The sequence below is a fragment of the Microtus oregoni genome, unplaced genomic scaffold (assembly GCF_018167655.1).
Source record: "Microtus oregoni isolate MIOR12 unplaced genomic scaffold, Mior012 000001F_ref0000356, whole genome shotgun sequence".
Classification (NCBI taxonomy): Eukaryota; Metazoa; Chordata; class Mammalia; order Rodentia; family Cricetidae; genus Microtus; species Microtus oregoni.
The window spans coordinates 35,303,304-35,317,650 of record NW_024543060.1 but is presented as its reverse complement, the minus strand read 5'-3'; the positions used below and the strand labels follow the sequence as shown (position 1 = coordinate 35,317,650).

The 14,347-nt window shown below is 43.5% G+C and overlaps 1 protein-coding gene across 1 annotated transcript in view; it reads right to left on the bottom strand.

Annotated features, from left to right (window-relative positions):
- The window catches only part of Uchl3 (ubiquitin C-terminal hydrolase L3), a 47,613-nt gene extending 42,059 nt beyond the window's left edge, over nucleotides 1–5,554 (bottom strand). Inside the window, exons 1-2 of the mRNA XM_041677673.1 lie at nucleotides 5,440–5,554; nucleotides 5,328–5,339 (exon numbers count right to left, since the gene is read on the bottom strand). Coding sequence (XP_041533607.1) covers nucleotides 5,328–5,339; nucleotides 5,440–5,481 — 54 coding nt within the window. The 5' untranslated portion in view covers nucleotides 5,482–5,554. The remainder of the gene's footprint in view (nucleotides 1–5,327; nucleotides 5,340–5,439) is intronic.
- Nucleotides 5,555–14,347: the final 8,793 nt, after the last annotated feature.

The window sequence follows — 14,347 nt, the reverse complement described above, 5'->3', positions numbered from 1 at the left end:
TGGTCACTCCATGTACAGTCAGGAAGCAGAGAGAGGATGCTGGCCATCAGCTCTTCTTCTATTTTTTTCTTTAAAATATTTTTTTTTGTGTGTGTGTACACACTTGCCACAGCAACCTCTGGAGAATAATTTTGAGAGTTGGTGTTCTCCTTCTATCATGAGGGTCCTACAGACAAGTCTCCGGTCATCAGACATGGTAGCAAGCACCTTTACCTGCTGAGCCGTGACTTTTCTTTTCCATCCAGTCCTGGACTCTATATCCATGAAATGGTACCCACAAATTTGGTTGGGTCTTCCCACCACCAAAGTAAACCTAATCTAGAAAATCCTCATCACAGATATACACACCAAATTGACAATCACGGTTAATCTCACAGAGGAATTCCTGAGGAACTTCATAACCTAAGAAGTAACTGGGGACTTAGAAAAACCATCAAGTATCAGAAAGGTAAAAACGAAAGCGTGATGTTTCAGGAAGGATGGAACAGGTTGTTCTTCCAATGCCACTAAAAGGCCATGAGACACGATGACAGAAAAGCAGCCCATGGGTATGTAAGAAGTGTGATCACTATTGAAGTGACAAAAATATTATGTACAGTGGTTTGAAAGAAAATGGCCCACAAAGAGAGTGGCACTACTAGGAGGTGTGCTCTTGTTGGAGGAGCTGTGTCACTATGGAGGCAGGTTTTGAGGTCTCATACATGCTCAGGTCACGCCTAAGAAGACAATTTACTTCATGATGATAATGGACTAAACCTCTGAAGTGTATGTGAGCCACCCCAATTAAATGTTTTCCTTACTGGAGTTATTGTGGCTGGGAGGTAGTGGCTCACGCCTTTAATCCCAGCACTAAGGAGGCAGAGGCAGGCAGATCTCTGTGAGCTTGAGGCCAGCCTGTATACAGAGTGAGTTCCCGGAGGACAGCTAGGCTGTTACACAGAGAAACCCTGTCTCAAAAAACCAAGAAAAAAAAAAGAGTTGCTGTAGTTCTGGTGTCTCTTCAGAGCAGTAAACCCTAACTAAGGCACTGTGAAATGGTGGGTATGGAAGTGGGTTAGACAAGAATGAAGACGAGGAGGACAAAGGTGAGGTGGCGGCAACAGCAGTGCCAGATTCCGTGGTGGAAGTTTACAAGGCAGGGAAACAGAAGTGAGGCAGAAGCTACAGAAGACAGGGTATCAAGGCCTGCCTGCTTGTCTCCCAAAAGTAGGATCTACTTGCAGGAGAATTCCTGGATTATTTTTTGATAACAATCTAGCAAATGACCTCCAACTCTACTTCTAACTTGGAACATTTACATTAAGTAGCAGAACTATGTCAAGGTAGTTTAAGTTGCCTTTAGATATGAAACAAGAAAATGTTACTTCTTCAATAACATCACAACTAAGAATAATTCTAGGGAAGCTCCCTACTTTAAAAAGGAAATCATTTTCTAAATTACAACACTTCACTCTAGAGAGAAACAGACAAACAGACAGACAGACATAGGTGGATAATGGCTATATAGATTTTAAAAAGATAAATCACACAAAAAAAATTACATGCCAAGTCTGGTACAATGGTTACAAAGATCATCAACCATACTATTTGAACAAGTTGTAATTTCTTAATGCTCAGTTATCTGCAACTTTCCATCAGCTACTTTTATCCATTTAAATATATATATGTAAATAAGGTAGAGCTTAAATTCTTTTTTTAAATGATTTTATTTTAAGTCCAATCTGTAGCATGATAAAATATCTTTAAAGGGGCTGACAGGATACAAAAAAAAATAAAAAATAAAAAAAAAATTCACTGTCTGTCAGATCTGCTACCACACAGGGAACTAGATGACGCCTAGCAGTTAACACTAACCTTCAGGCTGTAGACATACAATGACTCTAATGTAGCACCAAGCATCATTACAGCATAAGACAGTGCGTGCTCAAACTCAGAGTTACCAAGGCTGTAACTGGCAGGTGGTCCTCTTGTGACCCCACTAGGCTAAAGAAACAGGAAAAGCCAGGGATGGTCAGATGTTGTACTTGTAGCCTACCCAGGGCAGCAAAGGCAGGATGGTGAATTCAAGGCCTGCTGGGATAATTCTCCAAATCACAAGTCACTTAATAAAATTTCTACTTATTTTCCATCCTTAGCCCTGCATAGAATATGGACATTGATAAACAAAAAAATTCTGGTTAAAGTTAACTACTTCTAAGATACTTGCCCATTCTCTAAATAAAAACACATTCTCTAATAATGAAAAAACCTAAGAAAGTCTCACTCTGTAGACCATCTTGCCTCAAAGTCTTGATTCTCCTCCCTAGGTCTCCCCAAAGCTAAGATTATAGTTGCCTGCCATCATATGTGGCTAGAAAAAGAATTTTGAAGCCCACGCCACACCAAAGCACAGTAGATACAGCACACAACTCTATCTCTAGTTAAGTCAGCTCAGAGGGACCTTCTGTCACTGGCCAATCTACTAGGCTCCAACCATAACACCTTGCTAACTTCTTCATTGCACTTCCAACAACTGCTAAAGATTTATTTGCCTCATTTTACTTCCTGTCTTCCCACTGGAAAGAAAAACAGAAAACCAAGAATATTTTACCACCAAAGCATAACTAGTTTCTGTTCAAACAACTGGTAATACAAAAGGTAACCTCAAAATATTATTTAATTAATGTAATTAAATGCATTTTTAATGTATCAAAGTCATCTAAAAATGAGGTTCTATGTAAGTTAAATCATAGACTTTAACTGTCCAGCTATACAAGCTTACTTATTGGTTGTTTGGTTTTTTAATCAATTGATAAGGCTAATTACACTGATTTTTGAATGGTTAATCTTCCTTAAATATAAGAAAAAGCTGTTCTTGGGTATGTTCTGTGCTTTTACATATCTATTATTGAAGGCTTTTATAGTCATATCCATAAGATTCAAGTCCAGTTTTTCCTCTTATGGTTTGCCTTGTTTAGGTACCAGAGTAGTACTGGCCATATAACTGTTCCTTTTACATACACATACTAATATTTCTTCTTTCCATGAGCATCTCAAGAAGTGCCAAAAAAAATCACTTGAGGAAACCGAACATTAATTCATAATAAAAATATTTACAAATTAGGAAAACTGGGAACTTCTTCAGCCTGAGAAATCGTCTATGAAATCCCTGCCACACTTTAGAATGAAAGAGTAAATGCTTGCCGAAGTGAGATCAGAAAGAAGATACTTCAAATTCATACGTAAGATATGACCAAGTACAATAAGAAAAGGAAATAAAGGTATTTAAAATAGGAATAAGCATCTGACTGCAGAGAACACAACTGTCGGTACAGAAAACCCTCAAAGAACCTACAAAAAAAGGGAGAGGCACACTTGGATTTAGCAAGGTAGAGAATGTAGGCAGATTTTTAAATTAGATTTCTATATATAGCAAAGAACTCAAAAACAAAATTTTAAAGCAATACCATTTACAAGAGCACCCCAAAACCCATCAAATTTGTAGGTATCCAACAAAATTTTAAAGCAATACCATTTACAAGAGCACCCCAAAACCCATCAAATTTGTAGGTATCCAACTAAAATTTCCAAGAGCTATCTATGTGCTCAAACATTCAAACACCGATGAAAGAAATCAAAGGCCTAAGCCATGAGATAGCCACACCTCCTTCAGAGATTACAAGATCCAATGCAATAATGGCACATCCTCAACACACAGCTGTCCGCTGGACACATTCACCATCAGCGTCTGTGGAAACTGAGAGGGATCCTAAGATGTATCTGAGAGGTAACGTAATTAGAAAGGCACACTGTTAGAGTCCTACCATCTGAGAACTTAGCAAGCTACTACTAAGAGGACGACAGTGGTTAAGAAGAGACAGACAATGAACAAAAGATATTTACTTATCGGTAAAGTGTAAAAATTGTTCTCTTGATGAAGAAGATAAAATGTGTTAGGAAAAGAGATGACAGATTTCAAAAGGGTGAGAACAAAAGAGAGTTGACATTCTCAGGTAAGTGCTGGGTTTTAAACTTTGAACTCTGCACAGCCACCTGACCTAGGAGGTAGGAACTGAGATAGGAACAAAAACGCACAATAAAAGTCAAATAAGATACAGGGACTTGGGCCAGTGAGTAAAGGCTTTTGCCACCACCAAGGACTCAGCGGAGGGAAAGAGTGAACTGAGTCTAGAAAGCTGGCCTCTGAACCCCCACATGCCTGTCACCTATCCAAACACAAAATAAATAAATGCAGTAAAAATGTTTTGAAAAAAGACAAAGTATGTCGCCTCTAACGTAAAGCCTACCTGCTTTATATAAGAAATTTGCTAAAAAGCTTTGAAAACCAAAACAACATTCAAAAACAACACCACTAACGGGGGATGGCGAGATAGGGAGTCTTGAGACACAGTCTCAGTCCAGACTGGGCTGAAACTCAAAATTCTCCTACCTCAGCCTCCCACATGTTGATACTGTAGGCATGTGCCACGTTGTTTGGCCTCAAAAAACATTCTTTTAAAGTGGACGATAAATCTTTATCCTTTGGCGATGAGAAGGGAGATATTGGAAAAGAGCATGGTCAAAGGTGAACTAAATGTTGAGAGCAGAAGAAGCAGGCTAAGGCAATACATACTTGTGCAAATAAAAAATTATCACTAATAGGTGTTTCCTAATTAGGGAGCTAAAGCATCCTCACTTGCCACCCCCAGCCCCAATCTTCAGTGCAGGTGGCCAAGAATTGCAAGACAATTAAACCGGGCTTTGTACGGCACAAAAGGCAAAAACTACATGGTCCACATCTTACAGACTGGAAGAGAAAGGGGGCGTGGCAGGGAAGAGAAGCAACTTGATGGGGCAAGAGAAGATTGCTGGAAGGTGATTTCATTGTATGGGTTGGTGGATGGAATTACCAGAACTGGGTGGGCAAGTTTACGAAGCCGGGAGTCAGGAAGTGTTGGCAAATTAGTCACCTAGAAGGGACAGGGGCTGGGAGCATGATGAAACGCAACAGCAAGGAGTCAAACCAGGAGGGAAGAGGAACGGGGGGGGGGGGGGGGGGGGGAACCAAGGGAGCGTCAAGCAAACCTCAGACCCCCAAGGCCCGGGCAGCGTTGGTGACTTGGGGTCCGGCAGAGGGACACAAGAGCACGGGCATCTCCAGGAGCCAGGTGGTGGCTTGAAAGGGGCGGAGCCGCCCACAGCCATAGACCGGGCGGGAGGGGGGGAGGGGGCTCCCGGGATGAGATCCCTGAATCCTCGGGGATGCAGAGGTGAAGGCCAGCAGCGAGGAGGCTGGCGGCGAAAGCAGAAAGGGCTCCGGGGTCCGGGGTGACAGACACCGCACTCACCTGGTTGGTGACCTGAAACGAGACAGAAGAGGGTTTAGGGACGCGCGCAGGCGAACCGGCGCCGGCCTCCCGACTCGCTCGGTCCCCGGCTGCGGCTCCCGACAGCGCTCACCTCGGGGTTGGCCTCCAGCGGCAGCCAGCGCTGACCCTCCATGACGACTCCGCCGGCCGCTCTCCAGCTCTGACAGCGGCCGCCGCCGCCGCTGCCGCTTCCGCCCCCGCGCGCTCCGGCCGGCACCATCCAAACGCCACCGCGCGGGGGGAGGTCAACGAGAGGAGGTCCCCAACCTCGGGCTCTCCGCCTCGTCCTACGGAGACGCCAGTAGGATATCTCTGTTTAAGTTAACGTGCAGAAAAAACGTGAGGAATATGATCTGTGTCACATTTCACGAGGAAAAGAAAGCCAGAATCAACAGTGACGTCCCCCTCGCACTTGGACTCTCCCTGCCCGTGCGAGCACCCCGAGTTTTACGCATGCGCCACATGCTGACCTGGGCCGCGTGCTTGCTGGCGCTCTCACTTTCGTGCAATGCCAACCAGAAACTCTAGGGGACGCGTCACGGAGTCCCACTCGGAGGTTGGGATGGGTTTGCTAGCATTAAGGCAGCCAAGCCAGAGGTTGACTCCTTGGAATCATGGTTCCCTTGCTTCTTTGTGAGGATACTGAAATGATATATTGGCTTTGCCAGCTATCTCACTGCCGGAGAGACAGGTAATAGGCAGGTGATCGATATAGGTGATAGGTAGCTAGACACTCAGTTCTGCTTGAGAAACAATACGGAGCCTCTACGAAAGATGAAACAATGTACTAAATGTTGGTACAAATGGAAGGACTTTAAACAGCATTTTCAATGTACCTTCTCCTTCCCACTAAATTTCGGGATTCCAGATGTAATAAAATTTTCATTTTCTTCACATATTTAGGGTTTGACTCAATGGCCAGTGCGTAGTAAATTCTCGAAGAATGTCTGAGGAATGACGCTGGAGAAGTAGTGGAATGGTACCACCTGTCTAGCGTGCATGAAGCCCTGGGTTCCATCTCAGTATCACAAAGGGGAGGGGAAGAGCATGATTGCAGATGCAGAAATACCATCTATCAATTACGTGTAGAAGAGAAAAGTTTGCACAATTAAGGTAGCAATTCTTGGGGACAAGGAGGCAGATGCAGATTACAAAGATATCATTACAAGGAGAAATCCTTTTTGATATGTAGGAGTCCAAAGTCATGACTACAGAATTTTGACCTGACATATTACTATTCTGATTCCAAGAAAGGGAATTCAGGGAGAGATTAGTTAATAAGTGGGGGAAATGTTGTTATACTGAAATTGTCTTTCTTGGGGAATTTCCAACTTTAGTCTCCCACACATGTTCTGGCTATTATTTTTATACCTCGATGGCTTTTCCAATCCTTTGACTCCTTCCTATTTATCTGATGCCTTGTTGCAGTATCTGCCCAACTTCGTGACTTGGTAAATCTGGCAATGTCTGGTTAATGGATCTGCTGCGGTGCTTGCCACGTTCTCAGTCTCTGCTGAGGCTGGTTGGCTTGCCAGGGGAGTTACCAGACCACTTCTCTTGCTCCAGAGTCCTGAGGTTCTATACCGTGTCTCTCCTCTTACTGCCTGGCTAGTACTCCACACAACATCCTCATCCACTTTCCATGAGAATTTCTTCCTGAGTAGACATAGGCCATGTTTGCCTCCCTATGAGATCCCAATTGCAAAACAAATACAATCCCACCCAATTTTACCTTGGGAAAACAACGAGATTGCTTGGCTCAGCTACAGAACATGGAGGAGGAATTGTTGGCAGGAGCATAGTGACCACAAAGCATCAACCCTGGAGGGTCTTCACCAAACAAGGATGATGGCAACATGCCTTTCACCTTAGGAAAGTTGTCCTAGCACCCCATAGAACTTCAGACTCCCCCAAAACCATACAAATATATCTGACTTCTAATCTCCTTTTTTATTGTTTGTTGTTTGTTGAGACAGATTTTCTCTCTGTAACATTCTTGACTGTCCTGGAACTCGGTCTGTAGACCAGGCTGGCCTCGAACTCACAGAGAGTTGCCTGCCTCTGCCTCACTAAATACAAGATGGGGCCCATGATTTAGTACCATTGCACCCAGTGTTTAAGCTTCCCACTGTCTACATCCTTCGCCATATGGCTTTGGGATTTTTTTTTTCTCCCAGGGGACCAAATTCTGCCCATTTGCTTTATTTATTGATTCTGGGTTTTGATTTCTTTCATCTTGCAAAGACTAATTTGCAAATCCACCACTAACACTGCCCATATTTTTGCAGTCAGTCACAGACATGTACAGACCTCCCCCACCCCCTGTATGAGGTCCCACTTGTGCCTGGTGGTATATGCCTGCAACCCCCAGCACTTGAGAAGTCAAGGCAGGAGAGTCGTGGTGAGGAATGTCCTAAGTAGAACAAGCTGGGGCTGCTCCTTAGCGAGTTCCAAGTTAGTGGAACTTAGTGTTAGTTATGTAGAGAGACACTGTTGGGGGGGGGGAGTGAGAAACAGGGAAAAAGAGAGAGGGAAAGGCAGAAGACAGAGGTGAGACGGGAAGAAAAGACAGAGAGCAAGGAAGAAAGAGGGTCATTCCCCTAGTAATCTATATCACCCTAAAGCCCACTCTGCATACTTTTTTCACCAGCAACAATCTTATGTTATGCCAAATCACAATATAATCTTCTAAAAGACACTTTAATTGGCAATTAAACGTAATACCTTCAGAGTCTGTGATTCTCATAACTCAAGAATCATGTGGAAGAGCTATGAACGAGGTCATGCTTGCACAAACAACTGAGTCACAGTGCCACGTAGGTAACCGTCAGCAGAACTGATGAGCAGCAACAGGTTTTTGGAGATTTTTAAATGTATAATTAAAATTTTTTAAGAATTGATGAATATGTCTGGGTGCAGTGGCATGCACCTGTTACCAACCCAGCAGCTTAGAGGCTAAAGCAAGAGAATTGCAAGTTTGAAACCAGCCTGAACAACATGCAAGTTTATCCTGCCTCAGGAAGGTAAAAAAAAAGGAATGAATGAAATTCAATATTTTTCAACACTTGTCCTAAGTTTAGCACAATGGTTGTAATCAGCCCAGATTCAAGTCCAACTCAACTGTCCCAAGGGGATCAACATCTCTTTTTAACTACATTTAACTTCAACCCATTCATGGCATGCCACCTTGACTATTCATTATCCTATATTACTTTTATTAATAAGAAATGGTTTCAGCTGTCCTTCTGATGCACCTGTAGTGCCCTGTCATCTGACTTAATCCTGGGTTGTACGGCCAAACCGTCAATTTAAACACAGCCTTGCAAGTAAAAGCACGCCGGTATTACACAATGATGACACCTGTGCCCAATATGCAGCAATAATCCTCAACACTTGATCATGACTACCAGAAAATGACTGCGTGTCCATAAGCCCGACAATTCACCTCTTTATATCACACCTTTGAAAGTGTCTCTAGCTAGGAAACTAGGAAGACAGCTAAGTAGGTACGGTGTTGCTGTGCAAACATGAGGACAGGACCAGAGTTCAAATGTCCAGTACTCAAGTAAAAAAAATGGTGTTAACCTTATATGGTGGGCCACTCCTTTAGTTATAGTGCTTAACATGAAGAGACCAACCTAGTCTACATAGCCAGTTCCAGGCTAGTCTGAGCTACATAGTGAGATATTGTCTCCAAACAAAAGAAAACAGAAAAAAACCACCTGGGATGTTGTGGTGTGCACAGTTGTAATCCCAGTGCTAAGGAGGCAGACACAGGACAATCCTTGGAACTCGCAGGCCAGCTAGTCTCACCAAATCAATTAGCTTCATGTTCAGTGAGTGACCCTGTCCCAAAAAATAATCCAGTGGAGAGCAATAAAGAAAAATAGCCAACATTGATCCCTGGCCTACACACACACACACACACACACACACACACACACACACACCTAAGCACATATCAAACACAAACCAAACAAACTATGCTCTTCCCTTTAGCCAAAGGTTGACGACTGTGATGGTTAGTTTTGTCAGCTTTACAAAAATGTAGAATCTCTCTGGGGTGAGGGGGCAGCCATATAGCCAGATCTGTGGGAGACTATCGTAACGACCTTCATTAAGGCAGAAAGACCCATTCCCCCATGGGGGCCATCTTTCCCTAGGTAGTGGCTTCTGGACTAGCATGCCTGCATTCACTCTTTCTCTGCTGCTTGGTATGGGAGTGATGTGAGCAGGTGTGTTCAACTCCGGACACTTCACTGCTCCCCACAGTGAGAGACTGCCACGTGGAAGTGTGACACTCCACTGCTCCCCACAGTAAGAGACTGCCATGAGGAAGTGTGAGCCTTCTCTCCCTCAGTTGCTTCTGTTGAGTAACAGAGGAGAACCGATGACAATTGGATGTCACCATTTTTACGTGAATGATTGATTGGCCAGGTAAAATTTCCGTGTTTATAGAACAGTTCATTTTGTTTTCATTGCTGCTGTTTTATTATGTGGGTTGGTCAGATTTGGCTCAAAAGCTAAGAATTTTAAGCCTTTCTTTAAGCTATGAAAACCCTTAGCCTGCTAGGAATATTAATTGTGTCTAGCTCAGGGTGTCCATCTTTGTTTATGTTAGCCGCTGATTACACAACATATAGCTCATATTCCTGAATAGCCTGAAGCATAGCATTCAATCCCCAGGGATCACTGGAGGATTCCACGGGGCACACTGGGGCTTTGGAATCTCTCTGGAGGCCTCTGAGGTTAGAGCTTCAACTGTGTGTTACGCACACTGCTGGTAGTTTTACTTGGGAGCTAACTGTTTAGCACACCAGGACTTCTGTTTCCTTGTGTTTAAAATGAGGAGGAGGAGGTATGCTTCAGACAGATGACAGACTTTGGAAGTCTGGGGATTCTGGTGATGACAGAAACTGCCAGTGTTTGTTCAGAACTGTGGCACAGAGGAACTTTGCTGTGTCTACATACGTGATCTCATTTACACACTCAAATGAAACATTGAGGAACATTAGTAGTCTTCTCTTTATAGACAGGAAAGCTAACACTCAGAAAATCTAACAAGTCACCCAGCAGAATGATGGAAAGGGACCTCAGTTGGGGTTTAAAGGGTTCTAAAGACCCAGTACATCAGTAACAAATCGCCTTGTTGGTTTCCTACAGTTACTGTAGTCAGTGTGTGTAGCTTTAGAGGGGCTTTTTAAAAAATGTGTGTTTGTGCCAGGCCATGGCGGTGAAAGCCTTTAATCCAAGCACTCAGGAGGCAGAGGTGGGCCTCCTCTGTGGGTTTGAGACCAGCCTGGCCTACAAGAGCTACTTCCAGGACAGGCTTCAAAGCTGCAGAGAAACCCTGTCTTGAAAAACCAAATAAATAAACATTTTTTTTTAAAAAAATGTGTTTGTGTACCACCCTGTGCATGTTTCTTAGAGATCAAAGGTCAACTGGAGGTAATCATCAGATATCTTCCTTAGTTGCTACCTCTGTTTCTGAGACAGCATCTCTCCCTGAATCCGGCCCTCAGAGATTTGAGTAGACTGACTCAGAGGGCAGTGTGCCCATCAATCCTCTTGCCTCTGCCTCCCAGTGGTGGATTTACAGCTGTGTCCTATGATGCTTGTCTACTTTACATAGGTGGTGGGGATCCGAACTCGGGTCAAGTGCTTATGTAGCAAGGCCTTTACCAATGGAGCCATCGCTGCAGCCCAGAACTTCAGGGCTTTAAGCAGCAAGAATTTATTATTCTACAGTCTGAACGTAAAACTTCTGAAATAGATATTACTGGACTGCAAAGTATCCAGAGGGCTGTATTCATAAAATCTATGTGGGAGAATCCATTTTCTTTCTTATTCTGGCTTCTGGAAGCTGCCAGCCTTCTTGGCCCCTTAGCCCCTTCTCTGTGTATGAACCCAGCAAATGGGGGAGTCTTTCTCACACTGTTTCACTCTGACAAACTGCCTGTGCCTACAGCTCATCACCTCCACCCTCGCGATGAAGGACACAGGTCATCACATTGCTCACACCTGAGTAACCTGCTTAGCAGCCGATGTGTGGTTTTAATTCCCACATGTGATGTAAGGTAACTTATTCACAGACTGTGGATCAGGAAGTAGATATCTGGGAGGATTTTGACCGCATTCACTGATAAAGCAGGGTAATACTGTATGATACAAGAAATATGTTTAGGAGACCTCCAGTTTTTGTTTGTTTGTTTCTCTAGCATCTTTTCATCTAAGTTGGGTTGAATCGTCCTTATCTCTCCTGCTGGTGATATCGTTTGTCTCTGGTACACTAGTGGCTTTTCCAATCACATAAATATACCCTTTATAGTACACACCATGGGCCACAGAGCAGACAAAAAGTAATGCAATTTCACTTAGCATTAGTTCAAGGAGTGGGTGACTCTGTAGGTTAATCAGTCTTTCTTTCAGAACTGAAATTCAAGACCCGTTTCCTCTTTCCCTTTGTGCTTCCTCTGTCCCCTCGGAATATTAGTCATAAGGCTGGGACTCCAAAGACACCGGCCATCCATGTCTATATATGTATCCTCTTCCCCCCCAAACAAGTGGAAAAGACAAAGAAAATGGAGTCCAGGAGCAAACAAGAGGCCAAACCAGGCCCGAGAACCAAGAGAATGGGCTTTTTGCTATGCAACTCTCGAAACTCACGCCAGTGAGTTCCTCCCTTCCAGTTCAGAGGCCACAGCTGTGAGAGAATAGTTCCTGCTAATTTGCTTAGACTATTTGATTCAGATTTGTATCACTGGGCATTTAAAAAGAAACTAAAACTTAATGCTTAAATAGGAAGAAATGTCTTTTGGTTTCCTCCATTCCCCTGGAACCTTCATTACCTCAAGAGTTCATGACATATAGCACTGTGGACTTCTTCTTATTTGGGACTGAGGAGTTTTTTGAAAATGCTCTTAAAGGTATAACCATGTGTGTATAATTTTGGCAATTTTTTTTACTTCATAAAAATCTTGTATTTTTACGTTTTTAACTTTGGATGTGTGTGGGAGCAGGGGTCAGAGGATAACTCATGACAGTCAGGTCTCTTATTCCTCTGCGTGGGTCCTGAAGATCACTCTCAAGTAGATAGGCTCAGTGGCAAGCTCTTTGACCAACTGAGTCATGGTGCAGGCCCCAAATCTGTATTTTATAAGTGAGAGTCAAATGCAAATTATATTATCTTATAAGATATAGACCTGAACATAGCAGTTTGGCATGTGTTTATTATAACATGAAAGAACATGGATTTGTAGACTGGAGACTTTCTGAAGGACCATGTCAGGAGAGTTACAGGTTCATCATAGTCAGTGGAGAGCATTAGTGTGGATGTCCTCATACCATAGGCATGATTGGGTCTTGAAGGAAGAGCCTTCATTTCCAGTAGGACAAAGAGAATGTCTGCATCTTACAAGTTTTCAGGAGCCGGGTGGGGCAGGAAGGGGGCAGAAGGAGTGTCAACTGCAGAGGAAGTGATCTAGCCTAGCCTAGCCTTTGTAGGAGGAGTCACAAGGCAGGGAGGCCACAGATAAGTAAACTTGTTGTTCAAGGCTGTCTTAAGGGGGGGGGGGGGGGACACGACGACTTCAAGGCCAAACAGAAGCAGTTTTTATCAGGTCTATGTATCTATGCGTCATCAGAGAGCCCTTAGGGACCTGTGGCCTGATTTCATAGAGAGAGTGAGAGGACAAGGCAGAGGAGGGTCTGTGATCTAACAGGTCTCTGGAGCAACAGATTATTATTATTTTTTTAATGTCGACACAAAAACACTGCTCTCATCTTAAAGGGAATAAGAGACTTTATTCTGGAGCCTTTTTGAGTGACCATAGCCGGGAACACAGATTTAACTTAACCCAACTTCCACATTCAAACATGGAAACAGTTTCATGAAGTTTTTACAGGGTTACAGAACAAAGTCATAAACTAAGGCAAGTCTAAAATACATTGATGGGCTGGGAGGTGGTGGCACCTTCCTTTAATCTCAGCACTCGGGAGGCGGAGGAAAGGGGTCTCTGTGAGTTCAAGTCTAGCCTGGCCTACAATGTGAATTTCAGGACAGTCAGGGCTACATAAAGAAACCCTATCTTGAAAAACCAATAAATAAACAAATAAATAATAAAATAAAAATAAATACATCAATGGGTACACCAGAGAGACAGGTACAGAGAGCATGCAGGCCGCAGCTCTAGGTGTTTGCTGTATTTTCGTTAACTAGTACAATTCAACTGTGTGAGCTGTCTGGTGATAGGTAGAACTCTAAAGATGTTCAGCCCGCAAAGAGTCTCATCTCTATTCAACAGCTCCAGGTACTACTCAGAAAATGTCATTTCAGTACTATACCGTAAAGCTTCCGGGAGTTAGTCTGAAACATTTGGGGATGTCTTATTGAATCATTTGAATTCTTTAAAACAGCGAACGTATGTAGGCGGAGACTGCTCATTCATTTTCCGGCCACCCAGACTAGAAAATAACCGCACAGAAGCTCTACTAAATACAATACTGTTTGGCCAATAGCTTAAGCGTATTTCAAGCTAGCTCTTACACCTTGAATCAGACTATTTCTAGCAGAGTAGGAATTGGCTGGTTAGGTTACCAAACATGAGGGAGACATGTTCTATTACTTGCTTTGGAGAGGCAGCAAGTACACAAAACCATGGGTGTGAATAGTCATGAAAAGCAGAGAATCTCTAAAAAAAAAAAAAACCCAGCAAATACAGAAACTGCATGAAACTGAGTGCTGCCAACAACTTAGATGAGCTTAAAAGCAGATTCCACCTCAGGTCCTTGAGGGAGCCTTACCTGAGGAGCTTTAGATTAGGAACTAAAGGGAACTGGAGTCCTTGGCTGTATTCTGATTGTGGGCAGGGTAGGTAATCAATGTTCGAATGTCATTGGAGCAAGGTGGGTATGGTGTCTGTCACCCCAGCACTCTGGTGGACGAGGCAGGAAGACTGCTGAGCTATGGAAGCCAGCATGGGCTGCATGATGAGCAGACT